This window comes from Moschus berezovskii, chromosome 24, assembly GCF_049115385.1.
Source record: "Moschus berezovskii isolate FMDL1 chromosome 24, NW_MosBer_1.0, whole genome shotgun sequence".
Taxonomy (NCBI): domain Eukaryota; kingdom Metazoa; phylum Chordata; class Mammalia; order Artiodactyla; family Moschidae; genus Moschus; species Moschus berezovskii.
This window is the reverse complement of record NC_142483.1, coordinates 10412414-10425861: the sequence shown is the minus strand read 5'-3', so window position 1 is coordinate 10425861 and position 13448 is coordinate 10412414. Positions and strand designations below refer to the sequence as shown.

Below are 13448 nucleotides of genomic sequence, written 5' to 3'. Positions count from 1 at the left end.
GGGCTGTCAGCCCCAGTGAGGGGCCGGGACTTGGGCCCAGGGCACCCGGGGGCCTGAGCAGGCATGGGTGTACAAGGGGGAGCTGACATGGACCCAGGCTGCTCACGTCCTCAGGCCAGTCCCCACCTCTGCTCCACTTGTTCCAGGCCCAGCTCTGATAACGGGAGTATCACCCCCCCACCCCCCCACAACCCCAGGACAATACAGACGGAGGGGCCAGGGCACAACCAGCCCAACCCAAGGCTCTGCAGGTGCCAGGGATTCAAGTCTGGATGAGCTCTGATTTTGGGGAGGGAGTGTGGTGTGCCTGGGTGATGCTCCAGGGAAGAGCTCCCCACCCCCAGGCCCTCTTGCAGGCTGGGCACAGGTTGGGTGGAGCAACATCCGGGAAGGCTTTTCCCGTCATTGGGAAGGAAGAGCCTTTTCTGGCATCAGCCACCTCATTTCCGCAGCCGTTCCCAGCCTTGACAGTCTCCCATGGCCATTAGACACTTGGGGTCCTGGCCCAGCACGGCCTGGCAAAGGACCAGGGGCAGGAGCTTTCTCAGCGCACAGGAGCCTAATCCCGGGGGGGTCTCTGTTTCTTCCTCTCTGGGAAGCACTTGAGGCCTCACTTGAAAGGAGGAGGTGGGCGAGGACAGTGCTGGGGGGCGTGTCTGCAGCCCTCACCCGCAGACCCCGAGTGGGCGGCCCCGACCTCTGCTGCCCGTCTCTAGGACACCAGGTCTGTGGCCAGTGAGGCAGGGGCTGCTGCTAGAGGGGGGTCTTGGAGCAGAGATGGGTACCCCGCCCCCTTGGTTACAGCCCTACAAAGCAGCAGGCCTTGACTGACAGTGTCACCTCTGGGGCTGTGCATGGGTACTGCGAGCTGATGGACGGGTCCCAGCAGCCCAGCCCTGACCTCTGACTTCATGTGGGCTGGGGCAGCCCTATTTCCTAAGATGAAGAGAAATGAGGGGGAGGGGGAGGGGCAGGGGTGCGCCAGGGTCTCGGTTAGGACTCTATCCTACGGCCCTTCTGAGGAGGGAAACCAAGGTGGACAAGGAGATGGGAGCAGGAGCAGGAGGGGCAGGGTCCCTCCTGGACACCCTCGTGGGTGCTGGGGAGGGGTGGCCCCCAGCCCCTTCATCACTCCCCCCAAGCAGTGAGGGGCCCCAGAGGAAGGCCCAGGGGCTGGGCTGGCCCCCTGGCTCCCAGCCTAATCCTCTTTTAATGAGCGGCCAGCCGGAAGGCCTCAGTCCCTGGCCACAGCCTTGCAACCCCGGAGCTCCAGCCAGGCTGAGCGGGGGGCAGGGCAGCCCTAAAGCCATTGCAGGCACCCTTCTCCCTGCTCAGCACCCCACCTCCCACACACCTCAATGCCGGGGGCCCAGCATCTGCAGGGACACACAGGGGTGACCTGTGCCTTGTGCTAATCCTCTCCTAGGCACATACCATTCATTCAGGTCCAGGTCCCACATGGGGCTGAGCAGGGGAGGCCGCCACCTTTGATTCAGGGGCTGACTCCCCCAGTCCCTTCCACCACCCCTCAGGATGTTCTAGATGGGAACCCCTAGCAGCCAGACCCAGGGGTTTGCCTGGGGCTTAAGCCGTCTGCTCTCTGGGGGATGGAGGGTAGGCTCTAGGTTCCTCTGGCCCCAAGCCCATCAAACTCTGTCCTCTCCAATCCCATCTCTGCATCAGGCTGTCCAGAGCGGAGACCCACAGGCCTCCCTAGGAGCCATCCATACTCGTCCCTCTTCCCCTAGGCAGGTGAGCCAGGTTGGTGCCAACAAAACCAATTACAGCAGCTCTCACCCAATTAGCAACTAATTATGGCCTCGTAGTCCATTCAACATAATTAACATGTAAATGACTCTGCGTGTTTATATCCAATAACGGCTCTGATTGAATTTAATTTAAAAGTCTGAACTGGGGACCCTATTACCATATTTCACCACTTGGAGCTGCCACTTCCTGGGAATGTCAGCTTCTCCAGGGGAAAGGGACCCAAGGCCAGAGTGGACGGCGGAGGGGCAGGCACCGAGACAGTGGCCGAGCCCTGGAGAGGGTGGAGATGGTTGTAGTCCCTGGCTCCCTGGCATCCCTATCCCAGGGATATGGGGAGGTGGTAAGATCAGACCTTGATGGGACCCTCAGGATAGGAAATCCTCTGGAACAAGGGGCCCCTTCTCAAGAGCTACTGTAAACATTGCAGCTGTTCAGTAAACACCAAGCCGGAGCAGCCCAGCTGGGCTAAACTCTGCTGCGGGCTCCCCTCCCATTTTGGGGGCAAAGGGTTGGAGGCTGGGGCCCGGCAGGCCCAGGCATGCTGTTCCCACGCCCGTTCCGCCCCAGCGGCCACCTGCCCCGCCCAGGAGAAGACAGGCTAGGGGCACAGCTCATCCCAACCCAGAAAAAACCAGGTGGGAAGCGGCAGCAAGGTCACTCTCCAGCACACACAGGAGGAGAACAGAGGTTGGTCCTACATCTCTCCCCACGAAGGATGTCCAATGACTTTTAACCATTGTGTCCTAGCTGGTAGGGGGCCCTCCATCTAGGTGCCTCCATTGAACCCTGCCCAGCCCCAGGGCCACATGGTGCCTGATTGTTCTAGGTCTGGGCTGGTGGCTCCAGTGGCCAGGACATCCTGCCTGGACTGGAACGGTATGCCTAGGAGGACACCTTTGGCATCTGTGGGCCAGGCAAAGTTCAGAGCTCTTAGCCCAGCCTGGAAAAGACACAGTGTGGTCAAGGAGGCAGGCTTGAAGGAGCAGGGTAGCCCCCAAGCCTGCAGTGGGAGGAGAGGGCCTGAGCCAGGCAAGCAGCTCACACTGGAGTGTGCCCCAAGAAGTGGGAAGGGGGTGGGAAGACAGGGCAGGTCCTGAGGGGAGGGTGGCACCCATCCCTTTCTCAGGTGGGGAGAGAGGATCAGAGCCTCCAGTTCCGCAAGCCTGGGGGCCCACCCCTCCTCCCACATTCCAGACCTGGCCTGGAAGCCCCTCACTCCTTACTCCACTCCTCCTCCCCTCTGTGACTGCAAAAGACAACAAACTCTCCATGGCTCATTTACTCTGATAAATCAACCAGCCGGACAGGCCAGGATGGGACCAACAGGCCGGTGGGTGTGATGACCCTCCCCCTGCCCTGGGCCCTGCCCCCATCTCTGCCCTCCTCAGACTCCTGGAGTCCGTCCCTGCAGCCCCATTCACATCACCCGCCCAGAGATTCCCAGGGTGTCCCAGACTGTTTTAGCTCCCTCCCCAGTATTCAGGTGGGGAAACTGAGGCATCATCACACAGGCAGCTGTGTGCTCAGGGTCAGCCCTGGGGCATATGGTGAGGCTGTGTCAGGAGTCCAGAAGGACTCAGCTGGTCACCAGTACAGAAAGGCAGCGAGTACTCTACACAGGCCTGGTGCTGGGACTTGGAGAGTGCTGAGCAAAATGACAGCATGGGCAGCCTTGGGTAGAGGAGCCCGGAGTGCCACCCATTCCATCCTGGATGGCACAGGAGCCCACGAGGCCCCCACACTCTAGCAGCTGCTCTGCAGTTATAGTGTAAGACCGACAGGAGCCACCCACGCGGGCTGACCAGCAGGTCCGCACAGTGGACTCTGCTCCTGGAAGGAAATGAGGGCATCAGCACGGAGCCCTAAATGGGAAGAAACAAGGTTCTTGGCCGGGTGCTTAGACCTAAGAGGAAAGAGCATGTCCGGGTAGGAAGCCAAGCAGGGGTCACGGTGGTGACGGACGAGATGGAGGCAAGAGGGGACCTGGGGGCAGGAAGGAAGGAAGAAGACTGGGGGGAGGGGGGTGGAGCCAAGGCCTTTTGCCCCAAAGGCCTCCTGGTCCCTGGAGGGGGCTGTTACTTTGGGACTGTCCCTGCCCTGCAAAGATGCGGCAGACAGGCAATACTTGCCAGCAGCCCCATTGGGAACACCACAAGTCAGTCTAGCTGGGCCTCCTCCCAGCCACGGGCCGGCCTCCTGGAACCTAGGCCAGCAGCCACTGCCCAGACCCCATTCTTTGCCGGGTCAGGATCAGTGATCAGGGTCTGGAGCCCAGGAGGCCTCCACCCTCTCCCTGGGGCTGCTCGGCAAGCTGGGGGGGCGGGGGCCTGCAGGCCTGCCAAGCTCAGGCACCCACGTGAGCTGGGCTTTGGATTCAGATCGGAGCCTTCTGGCATCCAGGCCTCTGGCAAAGGCCCTCTTGCTATTTCTAAGAAAAATGCAGCAGGAATCTTCTCTGCTTCTCCAAGGGCTCTCTTGAGGCGGGGCTCAGATTCCCAGGACAGCGCCAGGTCAGGCCAAGCAAACATGCTCTCGGCCCAGTTGTGAAGATAACCAAGTGAGCAGTCCAGGTCTGGTAACCCCAAGCACAAGCTGTAGGAGCCAGAACGGAGCTTGGGGTGGGGGTGGGGATGGGGGTGTCACTGCAGCTGATCATGGGCATCAATCAGACTGTGGTGCCCATCTCTGGAGAGATCCCCCCCAGGGCATCCCCTCCCCAAATGCACTTTTTCCCAGTATGTATGTGGTACCTCTGCCGTGAAAGAAAGAGCTTAAAAACCAAACCCAAAAGGGAGAAAATGCAAACTCTATATCCTACCACTGAGAACGAGCCCCATCCAGCATCTTGCCCTTTCCCCAAGTGCTGAACCACACACACCGCCTCTGCTTCTGTTCTTCCAGAAATCTCCCGGCCCCTGTTGGAGATACAGCTTCCTCCAAAATGCCTGTCCAGATGCTCACGGCAGAAGTCCTCCTCCTCCTGACCCCACTCCACCCACAGGGCTCAGGGCATCTTTTGCAGCCTTTTCCAGACACCATCTGTTTCACCACAGGGTAGAAATCTACAGGGAGAGGTGAGGCGGTACACACTCCGTGGGCATCCCCAGGACTAGCCCTCACCTGTCTGCCAACCTCAGAGTAGCTCCTAGTTTCTGAGACTTCCTTTCACCAGAGTCACAACGGTGTACACAAAGTTAATATTCAAAACACAATGAGGTTAGCATCATTTTTTATCCCCATTTTACAGATGAGGCAGCAGGACACGGAGGGACTTTACTACGTAAGGTCTACCCATGGCCAGGATGCAAGTTGGGCAGTTTGAGACTTCCGGATGCTGCTTCCATGGGACCAGTGCCATCCTCACCTTACATGGAGAAACCAGGGGTGGGAAAGCTTAGGCTACCTGTCTGAGATCACACAGCTGAGAAGGTAGGATGGGGTCTGTCTGCCTTCCAGGCCAGCCCTCTCAACCAGCACAGCATCACCTCTGCATTCTACCAAATGTAAGTGCCCCGCTCTGCCTGACCTGGGGGAGGAGCTGGAGGTCTCCCAGTTGTCAGGAGTCAAGCACCCACAGCTGTGGAGACACCCCTCTGGACCTCCCACCACCTCTGGAGGGGTCACGGGGTTGGAGGTGCGCATACACAGGTGCAGACAGCCAGGAGCCCACTTTGAGGCTGCTACCTCCCAAGCCACAGGCTGAAAGATGCCTTCATGGGCCAGGATGAGATTTTTATCTTGGTGGTTTCTCTTTAAATTCTTTACGATTACGAAGCAGCAGGGGCTGCCAAGGAACATGATTTACTCCTTGAGCATGCACCAGCTCCTCACTCCGTGCCAAGAGAAGCTGGAGCCAGGGAGGGAGGGGCAGGCATAGTGCCAGGCACCCAGAGACAAGGCCTGTGTTGCGGAGGCCCAGCCAGCGGCGGTCCCATCTGAAGCTTGGCGGGACCTGGAAGGACCACAGCTGAGGCCCTCGGCCCTGGCCTGGCTGACCCCAGCGGGGCCTCGGGCAGGTTCTCGGCAAGCACAAGGACCTGCCCTGCTCTCTCTGACGGCAATCCGCGGCCAGCTGAGCGGCAGCCAACCGGCCCCCCAGGACCTCCCAACTCCCCAGGCGGCCACTTTGAAGGTCCATCTCAGGAGAGGGGGTAGCTCCCGTTTCCGGGAAAACTGAGGCACCAGATGCAGGGATCTGGGCTCAAGTTCGTGCTTTGGGTCTTCCTTCCTCCCTTGTCTGGCTCATCCTGGAACACTTAGCCCTCCCCAGTTTGTGACTGCCAAATTTCACTGTAATTGTCAAAGCCACCTACCCAGCTTTCTGGTGCCACCCCTGGCCTCCAAGCTTCTTCTCACCCTTCTCTTTCAATCTCAAGCTCTAAGCCCGCTTGGCTGGCCAGGGAGCCCCGAGGGGGCAAGGGAGGGTCCTTAAGCTCCCCAGGCCTGCTCCCACCCCTGCACAGTCAGGACAGCTAAGATGAGGCTTGCTAGAGGCACTGCCACTTCAGTCCGTATTCACCCCATACTCACTCTCCCTTGGGTGAAGTAAACGGACTGTGACCCTTCCTAACCTCCAATCTCCTCATTTCCTAATAAGGAGGCCTGGCGACTCTCATTCGGCCACACACAAATGATGTAAGTGGTGGCCCCGTTCTGGGCCATTTACCCCAAAGACTCAGAGGCTGGGCCGACGTGGGCTGGGGGGCGGTGACCAGCATCCACCTGTTCACCCACCACCTACAGAATGTCCTTCCCACCGGGCAAGCCGGATACGCCCAGTCTGAGAAGGCTGAACCCCAGCGCTGCTCTGGACATCGGAGTTCTTTCCTCTCCTGGACTCTGTTTTTCCTTCTCTAAAGGGGGACAGCTTCCCAGGGGACTCTGATCAGTGGAGGGGCTGGGGTGACGGACAACTGGATTCATAGGAAAGGAGCAAACCCAGATGCTGTTTCTCCAGTGGGAGAGTGCACAAGAAGCCTGCCCACTGTGAACCCAGCTGGACAGGCTACGGGTGGCACTGCAGGGTCCTCGAGGCTTAGCCTGAGCTCATGGGAGAGGGCAGGGCCTGCCTCCCTAACCCCCCCTCCAGCCTCAGTCTTGGGACAGGCTCGGACATCAGGCGGAGCCACGTTCCATCTGAATCTGGCTCCTGAGTGACCCAGGAAACCCAGGCAGCCCTCCTCCCCAGGCCATGGTGGGACTACCACTTGCTTATCATCACAGGTACCTACTGTTATTTCTATTCTTTTCATCTTTCCTGGCAAGGTGACCTTCCAATCCATCTCCCGACTCCTGCCTCAGTTTCTCAGTAGCCCAGCCACCACAGGTCATCACAAGACCCCTTTTCCTCTCCAAACACCTCTTGACCTCAAGTCCTGGCTAAAGCCAGCCCAGGCAGGAGCTGTGTCTTGTGGGGGTGGCTTCCTGGGAAAAAGTAAACATTCCCTAGGCTGAACAAAGGAGCTAGCAGGGCCTTCACACCTCCCTCTGCAGTGGGAGGTGGTACCCCAGGGCTTGAACAGTCTCAGGGTGGAGGAAGGAGGGTATTCTTTCCTCCCAGACTTGGCCAGTGACTCTGGGGTTAAGAGGACTCCAGGCCCAGGCAAGGATGGATGGAAGAAAGAAGGTCCTGCTGGCCAGGTCACTGGTTCTAAGCATCTATGAGCACTCAAAGAATGCCTCTCCTGCTCTTGAAAACCTTCCCCACTTGACCCTCATTTCTGCATGACCTTGGCTGTACTGCTGGTGGGACAGGACAGGAGATGGGCCATAGGAGTCCTCCTGCTCCGACTGGGCCCCTTCTCCTTACACCCTCTCCAGGCTTTTGGCCTGGCTGGGGCGCCCAGGCTGATGGGCAGGCAGCAAGCCCCAGCCTGGCCCAGTTCCTGCCTTTGTTCCTTTATCTGCCCTGGGCAGCATGCCCCCCTTCACACCAGCACCTCTGGCTTAATAGAGGGTCTGGGCTGACTGGGCTGGAACTAGCACCTCCCAACTGCCCAAGGAGGGGAGGGGATGTGCCGAGGCCAAATTCCCAAGGCCTGGTAGGCCAGCTGCTTTCATCCATCCACAGATCGGGAAGCTGAGGCATGGAGCCGCCGTGACCATCAGGGCTCCTAGCAGCAGCCTCCTCGGTGCCCCTTGGGTATATGCAGCAGGAGGCTGTCCCCCCAGACTTAGACACAGCCAGGCCAGGACCCCCAGGTTCCGTAGAGGTCGGTCTCCATTCTCACTCCACAAATGCTCAGTGAGGGCCTACCCGCCACCGAGGGCCGCGCCATAGGTATGTTGTGGCTGAGACCCTCCAACATGACGGGGGAGAAGGTTGCCTGGGGCCTGGTGCACAGTAAGTTCTGGGCTCCCAGGAGGCATGGGCCAACTGGGTGTCCACTGTCTTTTCAGCCGCTTTGTTTGGGAGCGCCCCACCTTGTTCACTGCACAGTCCCAAGTACTCAGCACAGGGCCTGGCACATGGCAGGGACTCAAGTACCTACTAAACTAAGTGACACCCACGCATAAAAGTAGGACAGGAGATCAAGTGGGAGACGGAAAGGTCATTCAGGACAGAGAAACCTGCGTGTGCGAAGGCACGGAGGCCCAGGGATGGGGTGGCCCCTGGCAGCCTCCAGCCCCGCCCCAGGCTGCCACAACAGTCAGCGCCACAGGCCGGCTGCCAGCGAGCTGGGCTTTTAGTCAGTGCGGGTGTCGGCTTCAGAGCTAATTGAGAGGGAATCGACCTGACCGATGTGAGCGTCAGGCGTCGGCAAGACCAGGATACCAGGACACCAGGGCTCTATTTCTGGCCTCGCCTCTGCCTCCTGCCTGACCTTGGCCCTGCCCTCATCTGTGCCTCAGTTTCTCTCTCTGGAAAACAAGAACAGAATCTTTTGTCCCTTTGCCCCTGCAGGTCCGAGAAGGTTTAAAAGGAGCGTCCAGAGACCCTCCCTCTGTCTCCTTCCTCCCACTTCCTCTCATGGGTCTCCAAGATGATGACAAATACCCAGAGTGGATGTCTGGGCTCCAGGATTCCAAGGGTCTGGAAACCAAGTCATCCTTCAGCCCCTGTTGGAGGGGGGTGCGCTAGTCTCCCTGCCAGCACCCTGGGTTGGGAAGGGAATAAGAGGGGGATGGGACCCCTTCACTATTTATTAATATGCTCTGAGAACTTCCACCAGGGAATGGTAGCAGTATCAGCGGAATAAATATCTCACTTTCCCAGGCCTAGGAGAGGGGTTGTTTTTACAACCCAAAGTGATCGACTCTTTTGCCCATTTCTCAGGCCCTGCGCAGGACTCCTCCCAGGAGCACTCTCAGAAATTCACACCCCACTTCCCCCCTCAAGTTGCAGGAGTTATATGGGGGCCAGGAGAGGGGTTCTTCTAGGGGACATGGGAACGTGGTGAGGAGGGGCTGGGCCTCATCAAGCCTGAGGAAGGAAACGCTGGCTCAGCCTCTCACCCTATTAAGTATACCTGGAAATCTGGTCAGCCAGGGCTGATGTGGCCCCACCCAGGACAGGCAGCTGAATAAAGTCACTCTGGGTCAGAGGAGGGCCAAGGCTGAAAACTATGCCAGGTCCCCCAGGCATAGTCGCTGTCTCTTTCCTCAGGCCAAGGGTAGACTCTTTAGATCACATCTTTGAGTTAGTGGATAGTGAGTGAGCCACTGGTATGTCTGAGGATGTGGCCATATGTATTCATCGGCCTAGCTGGTTAGCTGCAAAAGTGATGGAGCTGAACCAGCGTCTCACTCTGCACACCCCAACTCATCATTAAAACCTTCCACTGGGTATGTGCGTGCTAAGTTGCTTCAGTCGTGTCCGATTCTTTGAGACCCTATGGACTGTAGCCCACCATGCTCCTTGGTCCACGGGATTCTCCAGGCAAGAATACTGGAGTGGGTTGCCATGCCCTCCTCCAGGGGATCTTCCCAACCCAGGGATCAAACTCGCATCTCCTGCGGTTCCTGCATTGCAAGCAGATTCTTTATGGCTGAGCCACCAGGGAAGCCCAAAAACCTTCCGGTGATTTCAGGCAAAGTGCTCACTGGGGATCGCGGGCCTGTCACATCAGCACGTGTTCTCCCTGAACTCACCAGGGGCCCTAGACTCCTCAAGTCACAGCACAAGAGCCCCCTCCCCAATTCTTAGAAGCCCCTCCCACCTGGAGACCCCCAGGATGGTTCCTCAAGCACCCACACCCCAGAGGAGCTCTAGCTTTTGGAGGCCTCAATGTCTGTCTGACTGTCTGATCAATCAGGCAGGGCAGGACCAGAGGAAAGGAAAGGCTTCTGCAAGCACAAGTCTGAAAGATGTGACACCTCTGTCTCCCCCAGTTATCACATGTACAGACACCCTGTAGATTTGAGCCCAGAGATCATACATTCTGTAGAAGCAGCCCAGACTCAGGACCCTTCTCTAAATGTCTAAGTAGTACAGTCTCTAGCTTTTCCCAGCAAGTCACCACCTCCCCCAACCCCTACAAACCACCCAGTGTGACCCATGTGGCTGTACAATTTGTTCTTCCTTGCTCTGACCTCTCCTCTCTCTCCTGTGCAACAGGAGAGAATGCTCTGGACAGAGGGGGATGCCGGTGAACTGCAAGGGAGCCTCTTACCTTTATATGAGAGCCGGATCCGGGGTGTGGCTGGGAGGTAGTCCTGGGTGGGGGCGGCTGGCCAGGCCCCAGTGAGCAGGGAAGCCCAGAGGAGGAGACCAGCGACAGGCATTGTGGAAGGGGCCTAGGGCCCAGGAGTCAGGCAGCCGTCTATACACCTGGGAGGAGGAACAAGATTGAAATATGTGAGGCAGAGCAAGGTATCCTGTCCGACCAACATTTTCTTGGGTAATTCTGACGAAGGTACCTCAGTTTCCCTATCTGAACAACTAGGGTGATAGGTACCTCTGTGCTCACACCCTCAGCCTGGGGCCATGAATACCATAACGTGAAAATTTCATATACTTTCCTGTCACTAACAATGGGTCTGAAGACCAAGAAACTGGGTGCAGCCTAGGGTCAACAGGGCTAACAGGAGCCAGTGGACACTCAAACCCTTCCCCAACCACAGCTTCCAGACTTCCGTTCACCGGGCTCAGCTCAAGGAGTTGATCTTACATCCTTCTCCAGTTTCCATGCATCCACCCCCCGACCAAATGGGCTGTTCCTTCCTCTCCCACTTCAGGGAATGGGGGAAGAGATGGGTCCAGTCCTGCAGGCTCCAGCCAAATCTCTCCTCTCAGTAAAGGGAAACCTGAACCTGATGATTAGAGTTGGGAGCAGGAGAGAGCAGAGGATGAGTGAGAAACACATAGATGGCCTAGAGAGAGAGACAGCAGCCAGAACAGGAAAGACAAAGAACAGCAGGGTCTACTTCTACTGAAAGCACAGCAGGAGGGATCCGGGTCAGACATACAGAAGGACTTCCTGCCAGCGAAATTTCCAGCTCTGCCTACAGAGACCAAAGAAGGGGAGCTAGGGTGGCCAGCAGGCCAGGGGCAGGGTCTGAGCCAGCCTCAGTGTCCCTGGCAGAGCTCTGATACATACCCCCAGCAGGCCCAAGTTTCCACACAATGTTTTTCAAATATTGTCTCCCCAGGCAGGCTGGCTGTTGGGTAAACGCAGCCCAGCACCAGTTGTCAGAACATATTGCTCCCTCCCAGCGAAAATCAGCGCCAACTTCCCAACACTCCCCCCCACCCAGATGCACTGTGGGTGGGGGCAACACCGACAATGTGAGCCCCACCCCCCAGAACTGCCAGGTCTACTTCCTTCTCCCACGGGAGACCCTAGGCCCATTTCTAGGACTCTGGGGTGGGGAGGGGAGGGTGAGGGGTATTGTGATCTGTTAATCCCCTGCCCTGGCTGGCATCCACCGAGGCAAGGCTCCACATCAGGACTGTCCAGTCCCACTTGACAGACCCCGATGTCCTCCCAGGACCCACCTCCCCTGAGCCCTTGCCTCTCCTGCCAAGCAAACCCCTCGGACAGGAAGCACAGCTTCAAGTGGCCTGACCCATTCCCCATGTGGCGCTCTCTGTGGGCACACCCTCTCCAGTGTGCCTGTGGTACCTCTCAGGTTCCACCAAAACCTCCCATCACAGATGCTAGGGAGGCTGGTTGAGGGAGGGGAGAATCAGAACCAGCTGTGCCCCCTGTCTGCTGGGGCACAAAGCTGGAGCTGACCGAATGGCAGGCCCTGACTGGGGTGGGGTAGGGGGGAGAAAGAGCTGTGCAGCTCCTGGCACCCTCAGGTACACCTGGGAGGCCCCTCTAACAGTTGTGGATATACATGCACCCAAACTTACATGCCTGCACTAGTCCTTACAAGCATATATATGTATGTTTGTTCAAGAACTCGACCTGCTAGTGGGGTGGGGCTCCAGGAAGTGGGGAGACGCTGTTCTAGCTCTCTAGCTCTCTCGGGGAGGGCTAGATGCACGCTGAGTCCCTTGGAGAGCTTTGATCCTAGGTATCAGGGGGCTGGGGTGACTCGCCTCCCCTCCTCCCTGTGACCTCATTTCTCCTACATCCATTTTCACGGTGACAAGGTCAGGGTCACCAAGGACAGTGTTGGAGTCCCCCCAAGGAGTCCAGGAACCTGGAGGGCTCTGCTCCACTGGGCCCCTACAGGGACCTCCCACAATGCTTTGGCCTTTTAAAGGGGTGAACAGGGGATGTTCAAATCTGTTGGGGCATCAGACCCAAGTCTAGGCCCCCTCTTTGGCAGCTTGGGGGATGGAGGAGAGGAGGAGAAGGAAGGAGGAGGAGGAGGAAGAGGACAGAGATAGGGATGGGGCAGGCATTTCCATAGTTGCTTCTTCTCTGCCAGCCCCTGGATGCATTCCACTCAGCCCCGGCCCCAGAGCAGCCCCTGGAGCAGTCGGGTCCAGCCCAGGTGGGTGGACAGAGAAGGAGCAGCCACCGCCACCTGGGAGCCCACCAGGAGGAGAGCAGAGAAGGAAGGAAAGAAGCCTGGCGGGAGGGAGCAAGGGAGGGAGGCAGGCGGGAGGGAGGAGGAGAGAGGGAGGAGAGAGGGAGGGACGGAGGAGAGACGTTCGAACAAAGAACCGAGGAGCTGGGGCTGGCAAGGGGTGCAGGGAAGGGGCGGCCAGACGAAGAGGTCCGGAGGCACCTGGGGGCGGAGCAGGGGGCTAGGAGGTCAAATTGTCCAGCCTAATCCAGACTTCTTGGGATTGGAGGTGGGGGGCACGGGTAGGGGGGTGGACAGCCTGCCTCAGGGAAGGAAGGTTGGCTCCTGCGAGCTGAGAACTGGATGGAAAGGCTGCGGGGGGGACGTGATGGAAAAATTATTAACAGCACCCCACCCCCCATCTAGCTCCTCCGACACCCCCCTCCAGCAGGCCAGAGCTCCTTCCTGACTCCTTGGCTTCCCCCTCCCCCAACAGCCTATGGACCAGGAAGCAGAGACACCCCAGCACAGCTAGCGTTGCAAACCCCTCTTTCGTGGTCAGAGTTTCCCAGTCAAGGTCACCTGGGCTTGGCTCCATCTTCCCCCTCAAGGTGTGCCTAGAGCAGCTGGGGGCTGAGGCTGGGTTCCCTCCTCTCCCCAACCCCCGCACTTCCGGGCCTGGCTCCTTCAGAACTGAGGGGCAGCAGCGGTGGGGGGGGAAGCATGCCCAGTGTCCTCACCTTCCAGGACACCTTACCCCAAGGGTCCGTGCA

At 58.4% G+C, this 13448-nt stretch overlaps 1 protein-coding gene across 2 annotated transcripts in view; it reads right to left on the bottom strand.

Annotated features, from left to right (window-relative positions):
* The window catches only part of SEMA3F (semaphorin 3F), a 28609-nt gene that overhangs the window by 13588 nt on the left and 1573 nt on the right, over positions 1 to 13448 (bottom strand). For both annotated transcript variants that reach the window (XM_055413865.2, XM_055413866.2), the window contains exon 2: positions 10383 to 10540. In XM_055413865.2, coding sequence (XP_055269840.1) covers positions 10383 to 10494 — 112 coding nt within the window. In that variant the 5' untranslated portion in view covers positions 10495 to 10540. The remainder of the gene's footprint in view (positions 1 to 10382; positions 10541 to 13448) is intronic.